The 23459-nt window shown below is 43.5% G+C and overlaps 1 protein-coding gene across 4 annotated transcripts in view; it reads right to left on the minus strand.

The window, feature by feature from the left end:
* Positions 1-23459, minus strand: part of epha3 (eph receptor A3) — an 80121-nt gene that overhangs the window by 45336 nt on the left and 11326 nt on the right. For 3 of the 4 annotated variants that reach the window (XM_044013387.1, XM_044013413.1, XM_044013405.1), the window contains exons 3-4: positions 21484-21495; positions 20105-20765 (exon numbers count right to left, since the gene is read on the minus strand). In XM_044013387.1, the coding sequence (XP_043869322.1) occupies positions 20105-20765; positions 21484-21495 (673 nt within the window). The remainder of the gene's footprint in view (positions 1-20104; positions 20766-21483; positions 21496-23459) is intronic. The other variant, XM_044013395.1, reaches the window with a different exon arrangement.

The following is a 23459-nucleotide window of genomic DNA, read 5'->3' on the forward strand; positions in this document are numbered from 1 at the left end:
GTACCTGAGGACAACAAAAGGACACACACACACATACACACTCACATTGATATGCACATTCCGACAGGCACCTGCACACAAGGCTAAGAATGTGGCCACTGCCATATGCTAAAGAGTCCCCAGGCTCCTCTACCTCAGACATGAAAATTCTGGCTTCATATCACCAGCAGTGCTACTCCCACTTGGATCCGAACAACTCAGACTGGAGAATGGATTTAGGCATGAACTGAATACCGGAGGAAAACATTTAGTTTAATTTACGACCCCTGGTATTTGTCTTTATTCAACTTCATTACCGGGGAATTACTGCTGGATACATTTTCATTTATAAATGCATGTCATTTTTCCCCCCCTAACTCATCTCTGATATCATTGTGAATTGTCACACTGAAAGTTACGCAGATTGGTTCTGATTCAGAAAACACTGGTTCTTTTGCAGCCCATTAGTCCACATTTAACTGACATATCATATTCGTATCCCCTGAAACCGCCGTTCGCTCCAAACCTTGGAGAAGCACACTTGCTGTGCATGTGTGTTTGCGGTACGGCTGAAGGAGGAAAATGACACGGTACGATCAAAATAAAACTGGTGACGGTATCTCGGAATATCAGTCGAAACCATGTTCCGCCACACAGCAAAATATAATACACTTTTTCCCAAACCTCATTAAATCACACCACCCCAAATATTTCACATGTATCTCATTACATTTCACCTTGAAAGTGAACATCGCTCCATGAATCTCTGACAGAGATGGGAAGGTCACAATCTATTTGCAAAGGTCTAAGAATTCCTCTGTGTCGTCTATGCCTATAGCTAATAGGATCCCCCCGCCCCTCCCCTTCATGTCACATGAGGAGAAAATGAGTGCAATGTGCAAAAATGATGCAATTTGATCAAGGTTTCGTGTTACAAAAAAAAACGAAATCACATTCCCAGCTCCACACCGGTGTTGTGGCCCATTCCATTCAGTGCACATTCAAATGAGTGGCGTCTCTTTTGACGCTGTGATGTTCCTAACCTTCCCTCATCGCTCCATTGAAGATCAAATACACAACACATAAACACAGCCACACATTAAACCAGCATCAGACACTTCAGATTCAGTTTTTGAAGAATCCATGTGAAGATTTGTTTACGCTGTGTGTCTGTTGGATAGAAAGAACTGAAGCGCGTAAGCCATGAAAGGGCCATCGGTCGACCGCATATCTGAACTTTATTCCACCCTTGTGGACTGTCCACACATGGGGAAAATATTAGTTGCCTCCTTATGGAAGCGATCCAACCTTAACGACCACATCGCTCTTTTGTCCCTGGACTCTGACCGACCGCAGCAACTGAAATAGCACCCCACCGCAGCAGGAGGCCCGAACATTCAATGAAACGGTTACCACACAGACTACACACCTGGCTTTTCTTTTACGGTTCGTTGCCGTCTCTTGCCCAAGGTTGCTAGTTGATGCTACTTGTGTCTATAAACTAAATACTGTGTGCCATATGCACTCATTTGTGTGTAGTAGTAGTAGTAGTAGCAGTAGTAGTAGGACTCCTGTGGCAGGTGTCTTTGCAGTGTTTGGGGCCGAGCGGTGCTAAATCATTCCTCAACTGACACACCTCACCACAGGGTGTCCTGCCATGTGTTCGTGTTGAGACAGAGAAAGAGCAGGAGGGAGGGGGAGGGAGAAGTGTGTGTGTGTGTGTCCTTGGAAGTGTCTTTTGTGCTTGTCACTGCACACACACATGTGTGTGTGTGTATACTTTTCAGCAGTGATGTGAATGCAGATGTGTGTTTTTGTGTGTGTGTGTGAGTGAGTGACAGACCAGCGCAGGTGAACCATAGACAGGGCCAGACATCGTGGCACGATCCAAGCACACATCAAGACTCTTGCCTTACCCCCAACTCTCCTCTGACTCCTGCTCATCCTCAGCTGCTGCAGTGTCAAACACGCATAAGAGGGTTCAAACAACTGTTTATCCTAATTGTTAACATTACTTTGTCTTCATGTGAATGTTTTTGTTGTTCTTTATGGGAAGACACTTGTGTTTCACCCGTCTGGGTACACACAAACCGCGTATAAACATAGACACAGAGTGTGTCAACAGCATGTTATGTGCATCGTGTGTGCATATGCACATGGGTCCATTTAAAACAAACTTACTGTCATAATTTTAGAACACACACTCATGCTGTGGAGATCCATTAGTGCTCTGTCAGACAACACACTGGAGACCGATTCAGAATAGAAGAATGATCACAGCGAGGAATGTTAAATATATGAAGACTATTTATGATGAGCCACTCATGATCAAATACAGAGGAAGAAGAGCTGTAATGGAAGTGTAGAGCTAACAGTTAGCAGCATCCAGGCACCATGAGAAGTGTTTTTTGTATTTGTAACCACTCTCATCTCTGGGACTTCGGGCTCTTGGGGTGAGGCGCGGGGCAGAGTGGGTGCCTGAGAGTGATGGGGTTGTGACACGGTGAGAAGTGCAGGTTCAGCAGAAGGGTATTTCCAGAATGGCACCCCGCGGAGCTAACTTCAGTGGGAGTCATCGCAGTGAGCCGAGGCGCCACAGACTGTAGTCATCATCGACACACAATGCAATTCTTATACATCTCATATGATGCACTTTTGACTTTACGCTCCGACTTTCTCAAATAGAAGATAGATTCAAGCACTTGAATCTCGTTGCAAAACAGATGGCGTGTGCACATTATTAGCAAATTTAGCCACTCTGGTGGAGCTATTCTTTTTGATAACTGAAGCAGCATAACAACACTCCAAAGCTATTTTATTAGCCAGTGCCAGACAGAACACTGTCATAATTTAAGAGAAAATAGGTCATCTATAATGCTCTGCTGGACACACACACATCTACCATGCTGAGGCACATTGTCAAGTTAATAAAGCCCCTTTCAAAGAAATCAGATACTGACCAGTTCGTGTCATCCACACCTCCCTCCCTGACCACAGCTTGTGAAAGTGAATACAACACTCTGTAAAACCTGCAATGAAATGCACTTTACCCCCATCTTTAAAAGTGAAGTGAGTGTGCTACAGAGTCCCATGATGGGGTCTAAATGCTGTTTCAGAGGTTTTACTCACCCTAAGAGAGGCAAATGTTGGAGTTCCATTGTACTGCTTCATATGAATGAATATGTGGTATGAGAGAGTTACTAAAGCACATTTAGAGCGACGCTTCCTTTCCCACAGTCTACAAACTGATCAACTGTCCACGGGAACAGGACACCAGCAAAACCAATCCATTTACTCTCACTCTACAGAACCCGCCATTGTTTCTCACTGGTTAAAGTTATTGTTGCTTAATGTTATGAGGAATGGCAAGGCCATGAGAGGCTCTCAGTGCTGTCATTCATCACAGGGTTACTAAAGAATCCAGTAAAGAATGGGCTGCCACGGCTCATTTGAGCTCAAACCGCGATGTCAGTGCTTTTGTGTATTATTTTAGTAATGAGCAGCCTTATTAGGTAGCCACGTCGTTTGTTTTATTTTAGAAATCATTGGCAATTAGTGTAATTTTGAATATTTGGGAAAAACAAAATGCTGGCTGGACAGTCTTTCTCTCCGTTCCTAGCACCCACCCACCCTTTCTTTCTCTCTCTCACACACACACACACATAAACTGGTGTGCCCCCTTAATGCTGGAGTCAGTGACAGGCTGAAAGGCGAGAATGATGGATGGGCAGGGCCTAATCACCTTTAATCAGCTCTGTCCTTGAATAATGATGAACTGCCTTTTTTTTTTTTACATACACAAAATGCAGAGAGAGGGACAAGCTTTGAGAAAAGATGTCTGTCACCAACTCTTTGTTGAATTCAGTGGCAGTGGCAGATGCCATCCCTCCTCCACCGCTTTCATACCATACGACGACTTCGCCAATGCAGCAGATTCCCCCTCTTGCAATCTATATATGCGACTGTGCTTTTTCTGCTCGGCTCACAATCCGTGTATGTTTTCCACAGATTAAAGTGACAACAGAGAGTGACCTAATTTAGCTCGACAAATTAGAAAATGAAAGATGTTGATTTGCTATGCGACTGCTACTGTTCTATCGCCACCGGGTTATTGTGGGCATTTTTCAGCAGACCCGAAGCTACAAACAACGTCCGAAAAAGAAATCTGGCTTTGATAGAGGTCATTGTTTTTAAGCACATAACGATATTTGCATAAACTTCATCTTTGTGCAACCTGAAAGCAGAGTATGGCCTTGTGGCAAGCCTCATCCTCACGACCTTTCCCTTTCTTTTCCCGATCAGCCACCCCCAAGGCTTGGTGTGGCTGATGGGCAGTGCTGTCAGCGAGGCCCAGGGCTGAAGTGTGGGGGGCCTGGCAGGGCGGCTGAGCCCCAGGACAATGCCATTACAGTGATGTGGATGAGGACTGCATGAATGACCTAAGGAAATCATGGGGCCAGCAGGAATGTCCTCCCGCTGGGCGCACACATGGTATTTCACTCTGCAGCGGGCTAACCCCCCACTCTCATCAACAGCAACCATCCAGAGCAACCGTCATTAAAAAAAAGAAAAAGAAACCAGGTCAAGAGTTCTTATTGTATTAAGAGGCATAATTTAGCATGACTACCTGTATTTAAAATTATGAATCATGAGCATGAGTTCATGATCTGTAATGGCTCCCTTTTGAGCATGTGCTCACTGTATCTTGCCTGAAGATCCGTGTGTTGATGCAACAACTCACAAACAAACGGATATTCCCTATATCCTGTAACTCCACATCATCCATACAGACAAACACAAAACTTCCATTCCGTTTGACGCATATACTGGACGTGTGAGAGGCCTCCCATTGAAGGCGACCTTGAGCTCCGGGCAACATCGTGGGCCCATGATTTAGGCCTCAAAGGAGCCAAAAGGAGGAAGCTACTACTATGTTCTACTCCTCATCGTCAGCAGCCACAGGTCCTTGTTGACAGGACCATGTCCTTTGTTCTTCCAGATGGGAAAACACCATTTCATGACATGAATTGTGTTAAGTTTGACACCCGATGTGTTTGTTACATTACGTGAGGAGCAAATCTGGTGATAGAGATTCATTGAGACAAAAACATTATACGTGAGGACAAGGAAAGTGTGAGGAATTACATGTTGCACCCTTGCAGCAAAGTTGGACTTCAAGACCTTTAATCCCATTCCATACCATTCATTTCTTTGACACCACCAAGTATAAAATGTTTAATATAAAAAGATTTCACCTCATAATTTTAAATCCTTGCTCGTTCAGTCTTGTCCAATAATCTGTCATGATAGTTGAAAGAATATAATTTGAAATATTTTATTATGTACAGTATTGTCATTTCAGCATTTGTTCCCAGTTACTGGAGAAAAAAAACATAATTGAATCTATCACTCACTGAACTACCCACAACCTTTTCTCAGAATACCCTATAGGCCTATTACCATATTTGTACGCCAGTGCATTCTAATCTCAAATTATTGTGCGTGGGTACAGACCCAATTTGGTCCAAGGCCTTCCTAAATGTCCGCCTGTATAGAGGCGTCTGTTCCACAATATCAAAAAGCTATAATATGTCAAAAAGACTGCATTTATGAAAACATTGTCCAATGTTAACCAGATGTTAAGAATCTAGCGCAATTAACTGAACGTGATGTGGTATGCGCCATCTAACCCAACAGGCTTCCTCATCTTTCCCATGCACTGGAAATGTCTGCCGTGCCAGTAAAACCCTTCTTCTCTCTCCTTATTGTTTTTATAGGCCCATAAATAGTCCAGGCTAAATTAATGAGGCCACAGAGACGGTGATGGAGGGGTGAGGGGGGATAAAGGAATGGAAAGATGAAGGGAGTGATAGATGGCATCATTATAACGTTTGCACATCTCACTTAACGGGACTGTTGGCTTTGGACGTAGCGTGTTTTAGCGTGCGCCAGTTCCAGTCGTGCTTGCCTTGAGATGTGCAAACATACACAGACAAATGTACACATAGGCAAACATCCGTCGATACCCATGAGCGGGCACGCGGACAGATGAGCAATATTCTGCGTAAACACCAAGTCGTGCGTGCCGTCATTCGCACAAACACAAACGGAGCCCGACGTGGCCGATAATCGTCAAAAAACCCCTAACTTTTCAAGCACAATTCATTTTCACACGTACACACGCCGTCATAATCAGCTCAAGTGCATTTATGAGAAAGGTAGAGCCTATTCTTTCCCCACCTGGGGACAATTTACTGGGTCTCTCAGTTGAGCTAAGAACACTGGTAATTAACAATGAGTCCCAGCCAGTTAGAAGGCTAATAGCAGCTTTACAGAAAGGAGTGTAGTCCATTTTAAACTAAACAGAGTGAGACATTCTTCACCGTGGCAGGAGAGGAGAGTGCAAACAGTCATATAGAGTGGAAAAGTAATTGGGGCAAGTAAAGAGTGAACTCTTCAGCTGTTCAGAGGGAAATGGCAGAAATGCTATTGCTTGCATGGCAAATGTAAATTGACTTTTATTGCTTCAAATAAATTCTCCAGCCTGAAATAAAGTCTTCTTTCATTAGATCAAAACTGAACGACACAAAAGGAAAAATGCACCGAGAAAAACAATTTATGCAGGGCTGGGGGGTGGGGAGTTGATAGACTAGGTGAGAGGTGTCGGTCTCATTATTAAAAGGTGTGCACGCCTGTGATTAACATATCGGAATTAACACCTTATTTTGCTGACGATGGGAAACAGTGCAATCTATCAGCGATCAGACAGTCTCGTCTTTCTCTCCCTCACATCCTCTCTCTCTCTAAACCCTTACATTTCCGCCTGAGTGTTGGAGGGGTGCATGTGTCACTCAGCACGACATTAGCATGGTTAAGTGCATGCAGATGGCAGTCACAGCCAGTAACCTTTCAGGACCCATTTAGATGTAAATCAATGGATTAATTGGCTAAAGCTCATCAGAGTTGGAGTAACCACCCCCCCCAGCACAGAGCTGTCAACCCTGCGACTCAGACACATGAGAGTCAGCAGAGTACATGTACACAAAACCTCAGGCTTGAGAAAAATACTTAAAATAATAAACAGAATATATTAGATTTTTGCTTCAGTTTTGAAAGACAGAAACATGTAAAACACCTTTACTACAATAACCCATCCACCTGGCAGGTGAGACATATCAAGATGCTGATGAAGGAGCACAATTATTGCACTCGTGTGCCTTGCGTTGCTCGTAATGAACGGGAACTCTAAAATGTGCAGTTTGTCTTAAGGAAACACCTTTATTTGTGGCATTTTTAAGGATTTACTGCCAAATTCTCTGCAACAACATACAGTAGGAGGCGGCTTATGGTGGTGAGATGAAACATCTTGCAGAAAGTCCCTTGTTCTGATCAGGTCGTGGACCCAGGTCTTACTGACCACTGTGGCCCTACAGCCAACGCATTGAATTGCAACACAGCCTTCTGAATCTCCTTAAAGTCACAAGACCTGCATTTTAAAATGAATAAAAATGCTTTAATACAGAATCTGACAAACACAACCATTAATCCAGACTAAATCCCAACGCTTTCCTGCATGTGCATCGTGTAGTGACTATGTAAACAAACACATCAATCAGATGTAGAGGTCAGAAACTGATATTCGGGTTTTAGTGAAAGGTCAATATCTGTCCCCACATATCAATACAGCCGTTTGCATCAACAGCAATACAAAGCAGCCAGGAGAGCGGGGTATTATGCAGGAGTCAGTGTTAAGGTCTCGCATTCATCAGTTAGATTCCTGTAACATTTCTTGAGACGCTGCCCTTTGGCACTGCTTCCAGCTGCTGAAATTGAACATTTAATCGCAAAAGACTAGCAGAGCAGAGAAATGGAAAAATTGGTGGGTTGTATCACTCGGCATGGGCGCTGCTACCTTCACCTTGACAAATGCTCGATGCTATCCATTTGAACACGGACAGATGAAGGGAAATTAATCAGAGGAGGTGGAAAATCTGGGGATGATGAGTACAATAATCTTGTTGGACAGTGCTGTTTGCCATTTTTCTCAGCTCATTTTCATACCGCTTCTAACATCCCGTGCGTGTTTGTGTGTGCGTGTGTGTGTGTGTGTGAGAGAATACCTGAGCGAGTATGAGTAATTTGTCAGAAAGGTCAGTGCTCATCTCTGCAGTATCCCACAACCTTTAAAGGTTGGATCCTTTGTCCTGGTATAAGTGACACTTAACTCATGCATCTACAAGAGACTGAAAGACTCAGACAAAGACGGATAGAGAGGCTTCTATGTTGCAGCGACACTTTGGCAGAACAACGTGTTATCACACCGTGGTGGTACTGGTAAAAACAGCGCGTAATGCTGGGGCTGATTAAAAATTCTGTGTCACACTGTTCTTATACCTTTGTCAACCGAGTTAGAAGTAGGAGTATAGATAAAGTCATTAAACAATACATAATGGCTCAATTCTCTTCAGCTATTGGATATGTGTGACATTTAGACACATTTTATTAAAAAAAGGCACATTGGCTCTATATTAATTATCTAAAACACATATAATGGCACATGTACATTTCAGGCATGCTCTCCACTGGGGATTTGGACCGAAATGTATGTGCACCATGTGTTACAGGCCATGAAGCTAGCATGTTTTTGTATTTGTTTGTACTTTATAAGAATCCCCATAGGAACGTGCCTTCTCTGCATTTAACCCTCCAACAGAAACCTGGCAGTGAGCAGCCACTGAAGGTACCTTGCTCAGGGGTAACGCAGCCCATTTTGACCTGGTGGAGAACCAATAACCCTCCAGTTTCAGGCCAAATTCCCTTTCCACTTGTCCATCGGTTGCCCCAAGTGGAACGGTGGAGAGCAAGCACAGTTGGCACAGGATGGGAAAATGTGTGTCGCAAAATGAGTGAAGCCACTTGCATGTTTATTGTTTGTGTAAATCATTTAACCTCCCTTGCACCTGGAGTTGGGGAGAATAAAAGAAGTATGTATGCATTAAATCATCACGGCTTTAACTGGTCAAAGAAGAACATACTATATCCACAACACATGCACACAAATGTACACACAGCTGCGGGCCTTTAAGGTTGTCTGGCGTGGCTTCGCGATGCGGCTTCCATGCTTGATTACTCTGGGCATGCTCTGTTGTGTTTGGCATTCAGTGTGCCGGGACACCTAAAGGCCTGATCACTGAGGCCTGACCGCCTTTAATCAGCACACCCAAACAGACACACACACACACACACGTATGTATACACACAAGGAGTGCGTGACTCATGCAAACGGCCTCCCTCCACTATCACAGATGCACATATTCACACACACACGCACACCCGAGGACATGTCATTCCACTTGACACCGTCTCTAAGTCAACAGCCATTGCTGATGGTAAAATGTCATTACTCTTCCTGCTTGGTGGCCATGGATAGGGATGGATAGACTGTGCAATAACTGATCTCAGGGACCTTTTCCTTTAACTCTATCAAATGTGGAAGTAGAGGGAGTCAAGGATGCGTGGAGTCTCCGTCTATGGATCATTTGGCAAAGACAGGACTGTCTGTGAAATCAGCGACTCTTTAACAGGCACACGCGCTGGAGGAAGAGCTCGAGCATTTGAGAGGAAATTGTCTCCACTTACACTCGATTGTTATTGTTTTTTCTTTTCTTGTTATGTTTATTTGTATTAGTCGCTGTGGATATAAAGTTCTGCATCATTCCCGGAAAAAAACCTGCCCCTGAATTACAAGCAGTTAGTTCCACCTAGTACATCTTAATCAGTTTTACTCCAACATCAGCTGGATTTTCTCTGTAAAACTTTTTCAGTTATGTGCATTGAGTGAGTACGCCAGTATCCATTAAAAGAAAACCTACTCCAGCTGCTTGTCTCCATGTCATTTTTCCAGGCACAAACTCAGTATTATGCTGGTAGCTGAGGTCATTTTGACAGGTCACAATAAAAAAACTGAGGTGTAATTTCGAGACGTTATATGACTTTGTGGCTCAGTTCTCAGTAAAAGCTGATCCAACAAATAGATGAATCCCACACAGTTGAGGGCAAAAGTAAAACAATTATTGGCTGGATGTTTCACCAGAATGGTGCACTGCAAAGACAACCTTTGCAAATAAACAAAACAAAGAACAGAAGGACGTGAAAGAGTCCGACTATAACCTAAAACAAAGCTGATTTAAGACCGACATATTGCTTTGATCGTACAACAGCTAAATGGTGTCATACACAGTGTCTTGTGTCTTGTACAGTATACCCATTGTTAGTGTGTATTCAATAGATCAACATCGGGTTGTCAAACACAAAAACACGAGCAAGTTAACCAACAGAACTCTGTGTGTGTGTGTGTGTGTGACTGGGGGCGTGTAATCAGTAAGAGGCTTTTCCTGCTGCGCTAAGCACTTTGTCTTCCTCTCCTCACCTCTGCTCACTTTCGTTTTACTAATGACCTACATCTATTGACAGACATGTCTCTCACACTTACATCCCGCACTTGTTCTTTTTATCCATTTGTCTCACTCACACGAACACACACACACACACACACACACACAGGCGCACACACACAGTTCCCAGAGGAGCCTCGGTGCCTCACCACCTGCACATCTGATTAAGATGGAAGACACAAGGTATTAAAACACCAAGGTTCCCATTGCAAGGTCAACAACACACAAGTAAACACAGGAACAAGGGCACAAGGCATTCAAAAATACAAAGCACGCAGGGGTCAGCTATGTTTACCTGAGTACAGATCGGCTCTGAGCTTTTTGTTTTGTTTTGTTCAAGGCCACTGAAGCCTTCTCATGGAATATAGAAGTTAAAATATGTTCTATACACATGAAGTTTATTATCAAGGAGAAAACAACGAAGAACCACCTTTTTCAAATAAAAAAAATGTATATAATATAATATTACACTGCATTGGGTTCGTTTTACGTGTATCACATCATTTAATTCTGGAGAAGAGTCTAAGTATCAAGCTGCTGCGTGACTGCGAGCTTTCCATATGGTGACAAAAACATGTTGGACACAAGCTCAGCACTTTAAATATGTAATTACATCAGTAACTGTATCTATGGCTGAGAATTAAGTGCGGAAAAGCTTTCAGAATTGCCTTCTGTGCTTTGCTCTGAAAAATGTTAAAAGCGACTTTGCTGCCTTTGCTTATGCTGACATCTGTGATGTAGCAACACACCAAGATCAGACAGCTGCTGGGAGACAGACATTTATGCAGCAGCGCTTGAGTTTTTTTTAAATGGAGGAGACACCAAGAGGCCTCTCTTTTCTGAGTGTATCGCAGCTGCACAATCTGATGATGTGTCAGACTGCGAGAGGGTTCACCATGCATGTCTACAGGATGTGTTTAGATAAGTTCGACACTTGACAGCCCCGAGATATGAGTGAGGATGCGGCCACATTTTCAGCACCAAGGACAGCAGACATCACACACACAATAGATTTATAGCAATGGGAGGATTTTATTCATAAGAGAGATGTAAAGTGTGATACAAGTTCACAAAGAGAGTATTGCTTTTGCCTGGGCCACGTTAGACGCCTACGTCGGGCACGACAGCTGTGGCACTGATCTGCTGCATCTCACGCACTTCTTTTGTGAGTCTGCGGCAGAACTGCTGCTTGGTTTCCATAAATAATATAAATTTAAGACGCCTCGTCGCCAAAAACATGCAGATTTGGGGATGAGAGATATTGGACACTCTAAATTGACCATAGGTATGAGTGTGGGTGGCTGTTTGTCTCTATGTGGCCCTGTGATGGACTGGCGACCTGTCCAGGGTGCACCCCGCCTTTCACCCTATGTCAGCTTGCCCAGCGCCCCCCGCGTCCCTGATGTGGAGGATAAAGCGGTAAAGGACGTCAGGACTACTCATTATGAAGCCGTACATCAGCCAGTGTTGCAAATTATTTCAAAATAAAAGCCCTGTTGAAAAGAATATGGATTCAGGGTACCAAAAAGTTAGAGTGCGTCTGTGACATAGACACTGAAACAGGTCTCTTTTGCCATACACTGCACGCGGTTTACAGAGAAAATGTTATACGAGAGCTGTATTCTCAAGATGAGTAGAAACTCAGACCTTACTCAGGGACACGTGTTTTACAGTGGAAGTGTGGCAGCTCTCAACTGTTAGCAGGTAAATCATTTTGTGACACAGACTCACTGCTCACACTTCCCTTGTGGTCAAGGCCTTAGACGCTGACATTGAAAACAACTGCTGAACAACGCAGGGTTGAATCACTAACACTCACACATATGTATGCATCAATTCAATGCTTGACGGTGGGTGGGCCTGATGTTTTTTGTTAGAGGAGCATGTCTGAGGTTAGCAGAGTTATGTCTGTCATGGCTGACTATGTAGCTTTTAAGCAAATTTTCACTACAGTTTTAGTTAGTTTAAGTTTGTTTTACAAGCACACAATTCAGATTTATTTCGTTTTATTTTTTCAATTTTAGTTTTTGTTATTTCGTTAGTTTTCATTAACTATAATAACCTTGCATTGCATATGTGTAAGTCAGCAGAAACGGAATGGAAAAGTTCATCATCAAAGAAAGCACTGAAAAAAAAGTTAATGACTTGCTGGTTTTACTGTAGATCAGCCAGAGTTCCAAAACAAGGGAGCAGTTGAAAGGAACGGACAAAGGAAAACACTTCATCGATAGTTGTAGTACAAAAATCACAAAACAGGTATTTGAGTGTTCATATCCCTGTGAACGCTTCTGTTTTTTTCCATCTCTCGCTTGTCCCTCCCTTCCCTTCACCACTACAACCACTCCCCTTCCCGCACCCTCTGTGACTCCCCTCTCCAGCTTCTTCCCTCTCATCCATCAGGAATGAGGCAGTGATTCCCAAGTTTTCAGCCCCTACATTACATTTGTATCCCAACATCGTTTCCTGCTGCGTCCATCTCCTTCGTCCTTGTCTGTCCACCCGCCCACATAAGTAACATCAGTAGTTCCACAGTAATCATCCGTCACCACCTGTACACACACACACACACATTACTACACACATCCACACACTGATGACCACTGTGAAGTGGCCTCTCCAACAAATAAGCACTCCCTCTAACCCTCATGTATGTATGTGTGCTCTGTGCGAGTATATTATTGTTAATGTTATCCCCACAACAATAAATATGAAATAAATATGAATCGGTGTTGCGTCGTCTGAAGTCAGGGAGGCACAGAGCCTTTGTGTTTTGTGTGTGTGGGCCTAAGTGAGTGTTATTCTGGCACGCAGGGCCAAGGAGGAGGCTGTAGCCAAGGATGCAGGAAAGATTTGTTCTTTCAGGGTAATGTTGCCTGTTTACTTTTCCCTTTATGGGCCATCCAGAGGAGGCTGGGGGTGGCAGTAAGCCTGTCACCCCCGGGCCCTGGTGCTGGTAGGACTTCAAAGCTATTGGTAACCACAGGCTCAGGAATTCTTCTCAACTTAACACACACTGAGAAAAATACTCTCAGTTGGACACGGAGACACACACACACACACACACACACAGAATAAGACACAAACAGATGTAGATGCCTACACAATACGGTATACAAGTAAATTATTTCTGAGTTTATTTAATGATTGTTTCCTGCCTTTTAAACCTTTGTTAATAAAAATATGACTTTGGGTTGATTTTATTTTTTTTATTATGCAAAGATGAAATTGTGGTGTTACGGTGATAGCTTATGTTAGGTGGCAGAAGACAATTTAATATTTAACACCGGTTTTAATCACCACTTTATTACTTTATTGTCAAATGCACTGTGTGCAACATGTTGGTCGTATTTCCCTCCCACTCTATGATCACTGTGGGCTTCTCAGCATATTTTAATTAGCTCAATTTTATTTTCCACATCAAGGTTACAGGCGATTCTCAAAGAGCCCAAAAAAACACTAGAGGTGCTCCAAATGTGGGCAGCAATGGATTTTGTGGATTGAACACGCACACTCGAAATGATGAATACAGCGAGTAATTATATACATTACTGCAAACACAAGCTTCTAGGGGAGAGGCAATGATTTGCTGTGTTAAAATATGTATTGTGCGAGTTGGAAAGCGATTTCAAAAGCCGTGTGAAGACCATGAATCAAGACCTTTCTCAGCGAAGCACTCAATCCAGGCCTGTCTCGTCTCCCAGCCTCTTCTCTGGTCTTCAGCTGCAAAAAAAAAGCCTGAATACCAGGCAGCACACACGCAGCCAAAGTGCTGCTGCAGAGGAAAAAACTCACACTAAGCCAAACTGACAAGGGAAGAGGAGGCCGGAGCGATGGAACACTAGTGTTTGAGCAAAGCCATGTACAGTAAAACACTTCATTCACCCAAACAAACAACATACTCACACGGGTCAGAATGAACCGACTCCATGGAATGGTTTCAAAAAAAAAAAGAGTGTCAGAAGAAAATGAGAAATACCTGCTCTCCAAAGAGCCATAAAGGTGCCCGACAGTAACAGCCTAGGGTTACAGGGATGTTCCAATTGTGATTGTGTGCAACTACAGAGCAAGATGTGTAGCAGGGCACCGCTAGATCAAGGGACGATGGCTAAGAAGATGCAGTGAACTGGAAAAATAAAGCCGACAACACAGACACATACAGAAACAACACATTTAAACACATATTTGGCCCCAAAGGAAGATAAAAAAAAACAAAACAGACTGTACATTCGCCTGGTGCTTGATTTGAAATAGTGTAATTTCCAGTTCCTGGGGATATAATGAGACTTGTGTATCTTTGTGTAGTGTTTGCATCTCACGGTGTTTGTTCCTGCACATTTAGACACGCTGACATGTCCTTGTGGAGAGCCGGGCAGTTATATAATGGCCAACACAAACAAACGCAATCGTTCCAAGAGACCAGTGGGGAGCCAAAAGCCCCATGACTTGACAGCACTCAGCCTCAACAGTCTGGCAGAAAAAAATATACAAAAGACACAGAAAACATTGTGAGCAATAAGAAAAATAAGAAGGGAGACCGGGACTTGTGCAAAGCAGCAAACACACGTACATGTATACACTTCTGATAGATACATGTTTCAGGCAAAAACGAATCTGTGTCAGTGTTTTAATTACAGTAATATCTAGACGTCATACACACTACATATGGAATGCACAATAATTTGGGTCCCCTAAAAACACCACAACTGTAAAACATATAAAGCTGGACAAAACCAAACACCACCTTGCACTGGTTAGCAGCTGCAGCCTTTATCAATATTAAGCTCTATTTTTTTTATGCTGGATTCAAGGAGACTCCAGAAGAATCAAAAACACATTTGACAAACACAGAGCAGCACTGGCATCCCATTGGAGCTCTCTATGATGAAAGACTAATACTCACTGTTATTTTAGCTTTGGTTTGGCTTGATCGCTCAATATTTGTGTGTTCCCTTTGGCAAGCTAAATGCTAAATGAGTTCCTTCACTTGCCACATTAGGTCTCCATCATTTTGCGTCAACCCTTAAGACCAGCAAAGCAGAACAATGAGATGGAATGGAAAATTGTCCGGATTCATTCATTTCTGAAGCTGAATGGAGGCTTTCATAAAATCAATCTTTTTTTGTTTTTCCAGAGAGCTAAATTTATGCATTTGATTGGTCAGGTTTCTGTACGCTTGCGTGACAGTCAATGAAAGATGTAGAATGGGAGTCCAACATGTCTCCTCCAAAGCCGAGCATGTCTGTGCATGAGGGCAGCAGCTAAATCACTTAAGCTAGAGAGAGCGAAGAGTGATAGAAAACATTCGACATGGGATGGGTGGCGGGCTTTGAACCGGAGGCCAAGACATCAGCCACCGGGGAGAGTGAGGAGAAGAGGGAAGACGTGAAGGAAGTAAACAAGGAGCAAAAAGCACTGTTATGTGGGAAAGACAAGGTCAATGCAGTCATCCAAACAAATGCAGTATCATCAGAACAAAATGATGAGAAACTATTACACTCTCCATTCTCTCTTTTTTCTTTTTTTTTTAGTGCTGTTAGACTTGACAAAATAATTGCTATAGTGACAAATTCAAGACAGACCAGGATCTCAGGCTTGAGCATGTGTGTCCTTGCGCCTTTGTGCACAGATCCAAAATAAAATAGGTATAATTGTATTAAGCTTTATGGAGCTGGGAAGTTTGAGGATTATGTGTCTTGATAAATCTCGCAAGAATGTAAACGTGGGTCTCTCCTGGAACGTACAACAGAGCAGCTGCGGAACGCACACGGACGTCCACACACACACACACACACACACACACACACACACACACAGAGTAAGAGAAGCTCGACAGGCAGACATCGGTTTGCTGTTTTAGGATCAAATTATGGTTGCAGGAATTTCACACTGATGGTAGATAGGAGTCAGTTCACCTGCTGCAGTCTGTTCTAATGACAGATGAAAGACGGACTTAGCACGGATTAGATCTGGCCTCACATTCTCCGTGGAAAGGCCGAAGCCTGCTCACGAAAAAACACAGTAATCCACGCAACGACTGAGGCGTGATTTCATGTCATGTCATGCAGTGTGAAAAACTCCTCATCTTCTGCTCTGATAGGGATGATGAAATATCAGAATAGGTTTAACAGCAATACACAAATGATCCCGTGCGGCACTGTAACTAATGACACGTATACACGGCAGCCATCGGCCACACACACGCACACACACACCCCACTGACGGCAGCTCACACATGGTCACATATTACCAGAGCCAGAGCCAGAGCCAGAGCCAGACAGAATTCATGGACTTGTTTGAAGGCGCCACTGACAAAAACAACATTTCGTGCGATGCACACAAACACACACACATACATGTACCCGCATGCACACAGCCCAGCAAGATAATGACAGTCTAATAATACTGAGAGTGTACTCTATTAAACCCCTTAAACACACTTTGGACTCTGTATAAACAACAGCATCTTTGCACATGATCTCACCGTCTCTCCCTCTTTCTCTTTCTGACTCACACAAACTTGTTTTTATATCTTAGTGAGGACACGTCATTGACATAATGCATTCTCTAGCCCTTTACCCTAACCGTAACCATCACAACTAAATGCCTATCCTTAACCCTTACCCTAAAACGAACCTAAGCTCAATTCTAACCTTAACCCTAAAGCCAAGTCTTAACCCTGAAAAAGCCCTTTAAAGGTGATACAAGTGCACACACACTCAGCAGAGAGACTTCAGTGAAGGATTTTCCATAAAGGCTTCTTGTCAAAGAAAACAAAAAAGCTGCTCCATCCATATCTGAGTCAGAGCGAACAGCGAAAGTCAACAAATCTCTTTTTAAACACCGCCCTCACCAGACTCTGCGTCCCATATGTGACTCAAGGGCTGTTGCCTTGCGGGATATGTGTGATATTCAAAACTAGGCATTTATTTAAGTGAAACAACAAACACACATCATTATTTCTTGGGACACCAGGGAGTCGCTGAAGCAGCTCCCATAACTGTTATCTACTATGAATAAATTCAATTAAAAGTGTGTCCAATTATAAAATGGTGTAGTTGTCTCGCTAAGTGGTGCTCTTTTAATTGTTATTCAGCTGCAGCCAAAACTCCTTGTGGGTAAAAGAAATGACCGAATGCCATGTGGTCTCAATGTGTGTGTATGTGTGTAACATGTAATCACTGGAGAAACCATAGTTTAGACAACTGCCTCTCTCTGTTTTAGAGGCCTGTAGCACCGCGAGTATGTGTTCAGCTTTCTCACTGTCTGTCTGTATGGTGACCTAACCCCATGCAGTCATCTATCTGTTAACATAGCAGGCCTGCAGAGCAAGCTCTGCATTGGGCCCCCCCCCCCCAACGGCTGCACACGGGGACTGTGGGGGCCTGTTGGTGCAGCTGTCCCATTCCAGGGTAACATAAGACCTTATTAGAGTCCATTAGACCTCTCTGAAACTAATAAGAGATTGTCAAATACATCCAAACATTCACACAATTTACAGAGGGACAGGAAGTGAAGGGGGTGGTGATAGGAGGGGGACAGGGGACAGGGGTTTGCCATTTGTCTGCGTAATGTCCTATCCCTGTATCTACAACTCTTCTTTGTTCAAATGAGAAGGGATAATAGCAAAAGGTATGGATTTTGTTTTATTCATTGACTGTCCAAAATGCAATAAGAAAATAGTTTATTTTTCCCCATCTAATTTATTTTTGGATTTAAAAAGTTCAGTAGAGTAACAATTTATGTGTATTCAGGTCAAAAAGGAAGGAAGTAGCCGATAACGCACGGAAAGTCTGTCTGATGACATTGTTTGGCTCTATTATTATATATCTCCCATAAAACACAGAATAAGCATGTTCAACTGACAGTCTCCCATTTCTCCTTGCAGCTGGACAGTGAGACAAACTCATCTGGAGTCCACGGCTCCAGAAAAAGCGCTCCTCTTGGCCCTGATCGGAGGGGTTTGACCTGGGACGCTTTGATCTTAAATTAACACTGGGCACGGCTTTGCGGAGGAGAGAGTTGATGAACATGGAAGCAGTGGGAGCAGCTACAATAAGTGGGAGTAAGGGAGCCAAAGACGGAGCAGTTACAACACAGTTTTAGCTTTATGTCATTGCGGAACGGCCGCAGCGCAGAGGTGGCTGATGTCTGGCTATCTGGCTTTTTAAGCAGAGCAGGGAGCTCTCTGAAACGGAGAAAAGAGGAGTACATATAGAACGGACCGGACCGCCACATCCTGCCACAACAAAGACAAAGTGGGGTTTCATGGCACATGCAGCTGGTGCGTCTGTGTGCTGTGCCAAAGCCACGGCGAGTGGGTTTCCTGACGTGATCAAACAAAATATACATAAACACACACCGGGAAGCATGAAGTAAGTAAACACATATATTATGGCGCATCTATTGTCATTTTACGCAACATATAATGTGCACTGTACTATTTAAGTCCAAACTGGGTTCAAGGCAACGCTGTGAAAACTGCCCGTGTGAAACAAACTACTGTGCAGAGGCAGAAATTTATACTTATAACTGAACACTAATGATTTCCTTTAAGTCTGACTGATGAAAGCTGTTTCACCACCCACAGCCACAGCAGCCAGACGAAGTACATTTAATATTTCACAAGTAGTCTAGTTTTGCTAAATGCACAAAGAAAGCTCCGACATTTTATAACCCATTACATCGTGTTGTCATGGACATGACATAGTATTTAACCTCTGAACCCGTTGGTTGCTCGATCCCAAAGGGGCAGTAAAAGTTGTCAAAGAAAATATATTCATGTGTTTTTTTTTTTTTTTGTCAAATAAGCTGCGGTGAAATGATGTTGGAAGAAACAAGGTCAATCAATAATCAAAATAGTCAACTACAATAATCTAGCGGTAAAACCTTCACTGTAAGACGGTGAGTCAGTGTGTCAGTCAATAGATGTAGCCTATATTTCTTCTCCGGTGACTAATATTTTGTTTCTCTCAAACAATCGAGCAGCAAAACCTCAAATCCTCTGCAAAGCGTGTGCGATGATCATGTAGCAGATGGAAAGAAAGTGGACCCACATTTGAAAGCAGTCAGACAAATACTTTTTGACTTTCTCAACCACCTTCAAGGCATGAGCCGATTTTGGGGGGGGGTGAGACTGAGTATCTCCAGACTCCAGTGTCTACCCCACTCATGCCTCCACTGACACCCACGACCACCGCCACAACTATTCCATTATTCACGATCCACTTAAGCCCGACCCTTTCTTCTGCATTATCAGTCCTGTTCTTGCTTCTCTGCTTAAGATCTTCCCATAGCTAATGATGTGTCACTAGTGAACGCTGAAACCAATAGCTCAAAGAGCCAGATAACCTCGGACACACTCGCACGGATGTATAAACAACGGCGGACGTAACCGCCATTGCTCGGGGGATTTTGGGGAAGACTTGAAGGCAACAGACACCCGCACGCATACACGCATGGAATTTTGACATCAAAGGTTCTTCTCGGGTTGCCAGATATGAACTGTGTCACATCAACAGCATTCACAAACAAACCCCGCATTGTATCACACACGGCATGCGGATAGAAACACAGTGCGAGAGGTTAGAAATGACACACACAACGAAAAAGTAGACAACGGTGTGAGGAAAAGAAACTATTAAAGGAGTCACTGAAAGAAGTCAGGACTTACTTTGGCAGGCGCTGCTTCGCTCCTCGTAACCCGGGTTACACAGACACTTCCCAATAGGTACGAGCCACTCCCCCTCTGTGCTGCAGTACATTCGCGGCGGCTCCTCCTCTTTGGAGTGATTGACACACAAGCCTTTGACTTCAACCAACGACTGCGAGTCCATGGGCACCGTATCGGGGAAGACGGCCAAGTTTTTCACAGTGTGCGGGCACTTCTTAAAGTAAACCCTCACGGAAACTAATGCTACACAGGCGCCCACATCCTGGAACGCCAGGTAGAAGCCCTTCTTGGTCATAGGACCCACTTCACGCACCTCAGTGTTGAGCTTGAGGATGCGATCGCCCAGGTCCATTTGGGTGAAGCTCTCATCAGCAGCTATAGTGTCAATCTTAGAGAACTGGTGCTCTCGGAAGTGGGTGCCCTGGTCGTCATCCGTCTCCAGGTAGAGGAGGTTGAAGGTCTCCTTGCAGGTGCCCAGGACCAGTGGGATGGAGTTGCAGTCCCTCAGGGTGAACTTCAGCTCCACATAGATCTTCTGGGCTGACAGGCGAGGGATCCAGTTGGTGCGAAGCCAGTTGTTCTGGCTGTACTCCATCACGTTGCACACCTGGAAGGTCCTGATCGGAGTGTAGTGCTCATCCACCCCACTGATCTCTTCCCACTGATGGAGAGAAGGAGAGGTAGAGGACGGGGACAGGGACAGGGAGTAGGAAGGAAAGAGAGATAAAAGAAATATATAAAAAAAGAAGGTTGAATGGAGAACAGAGGGGAAAGAGAGAAATAGCAAAAACAAAGAAATGATAGGGAGGTGAATGCAATGAAAAAAGTTAGACAAAAGTAAGAGGTGGGAATTTGGAACCAGAGAGAGAGAAAGAGGGGGAGATAGCATTAAGAAAAATAGTTATATCCACCCTGTAAGCATTTACAGATGAATTATTTAGGTTCACATTCACTCTTGCTGAATACTAAGCATCTAATAAACAGTTAAGGGTGGAAAATGCACACTACCAGATCTCATACAAATGACTTACATTAATTAAAAGTAAACTTGCTGCCATAGCCAAATTTCCCAGATTAGTGCGGTGAAGAAAATATCTCAGAGAAAATGTGTATCTCAACCCTGCTAAATTGGCACAAAGCCGCCTAATTGCTTTTAAACATTAACAAAATCTCATAGTGTTTTGTTTTTTTCCACCCTTTTACTAACATGTTTTGTTTTTTCTCTACAAGTGAGGACTTTCAAGCTGCGGACTTTGTTATTTGCATCACAGGACTACTGCTACTGAAGGAAATGTGCTCAATCAACTATAAAACAACAGGAACTATAGGGAATATAGACAGATATGAGTGTATACCAGGAACGTTCGTGTCTATCTTACATTTTCCCTCCACTGGGAGAAAGCAATGAGAGAGGAGAGAAAAAAAAAAAGTGGGGGTCATTCCTTTTGAATTCAACACAGCGGGAAGACTCATTGATCATACGCTTTGGCTTTGCTGTCCAGGCAAATCAACAGTGAATCACAGCGATGATGAATGGGCAAACACCTGAAACACTGGACTCATTGTGGTTAAAAATGACACTCATTAGAATGAATAAATAGGCATAAATGTGTAAATGGATCGATTTTTTCCCCCCTGTGTGAAAGTCAGAATGGATGTATGCCTGAATGAGCAGCGCTTTCTTCAGAACGAGGGAGCGGAGAGTGAATTTAATGCTGCTTTCACACAAGAGTGAATGGAAATATAACCCCACGTACACATGCATGTTCACATAAGGCTCATGTGAAGTGTTTAAAGCCTCGTCGCAGGCGGACACAGCAGGTGCTTTCAGCTGAACACAGAAATTAATGAAGAGCTAAGAAAGTGCAGGGTTTTCTATTACATGTTTGCATGTGTGTGTGCGCTAAAGTTAATCTATGAGCGTCCAGTGTTTCAAGGAGCTCTCGGGCTGAAGGATGGCCACTTGCTTTTCATCTCACAGTCGAGTAAATGAAACACCCCTGAGGAGGAGGGGAAGAATGAGCAGGGGAAGGGGGAGGAAGAAAAAAAAAGAAAAAAGAGAGAGAACGTGAAGTGTGGAAAACAGCAAAAAGGAAGAGACGGAGCAAGAGGAAACTAGAGGGGAGTGATTCCATTGGTGTTTAGTCTCCCCCGTCATGCTTTGCTTAGCGTCACCTCATTCATCAGAGTGTAGTCCAAGCTCTCTGTGGGGCTAACAATAACAGGGGGGGGGGTAAGTGGACAGAACTGAGTGGGGCTAAATATAGAGACGAAGCCGAACTTAACATTTCACCTCGCTTCACTTGGACGTGTAAGAGCCCGAGTTTAATACACGACTAAAAATGATGTGATGACATGCAAAAAGGACACGATGACAGACTCTGACAAAACAGCAAGGCAAGGACGAGATCTCCCGCGGACATTAATGAGGCTGTTGACGTTGCGTTTGATAAGATAATGTACTTACTTGGAGAAAATGCAAACAGTGTTAACGTGCCCCCCGCTTCAGCTTTGTAAACAGTGTATTTGTCTTTGTTGTAGTTAAACATTTTTCCTCCACGATTGAACAACCAAGGGTGTCGCCTCTCTGTGCAGATGTGACCCGGCACAGCTGCAGCTCACACAAATGGAAAGGTTTACACGTGGCGCCACAAAAGAAATGAAAATCCGACACTCGCGCCACTGAAGGTGTTGATGCTCAAACCGCGCGGCTAATTCTTCTAATATCAGAGCGGCAGAAATGTCATGGTGCATAAATTCAGTGACCCAGTAAACAAAAGATGTCAGCTAAATAAGTTTGTTTCCCTACAATAAATGCATGTTTGTCTTGTAGCATTAAGCACAATTTACATTTTTTAGGGTTATGTTTGACATATTTACTGTTTCTAACCAGAACCACAATCTTTGTTCCCCCCTGACCTTAGCTGATCTTTTAAATGGTGACTGATTGTCTGGCACTTTTTTGAAGAATGCACGGCTTTATTGTCTCGACGTGTATTAGTGAAACACAGCTACTGTGAGAAACTGTATTTCATCAGCACAGCTTTTGTGTCTCGGAGGGAAAAAAAACAAACATTTGACACGATTAAAAGTTACTTCTCTTTATACTACCACACATTAAGTCGTCTGGTTGTCTGTCAAGGTTCCTGTAAGTGGCTTGGTCACAAAAAAAATGTATTCATTGTTACAGCTCAGAAATGTTGGTCGTCTTTGCGGCAATCTCTCTTTGATGGACGATCTAATGAAAAGCTAAAGAGGATGTAGCAAGTATAAGTGGAGCAGACTTAAGTGTGTGCGCGCGGCATTGGGTCTGTTTTGTCTCATTATTTCAAGTGCTTCTCCACAGTTTGAGTGG

This window comes from Solea senegalensis, linkage group LG2 (assembly GCF_019176455.1).
Source record: "Solea senegalensis isolate Sse05_10M linkage group LG2, IFAPA_SoseM_1, whole genome shotgun sequence".
NCBI classification, from domain to species: domain Eukaryota; kingdom Metazoa; phylum Chordata; class Actinopteri; order Pleuronectiformes; family Soleidae; genus Solea; species Solea senegalensis.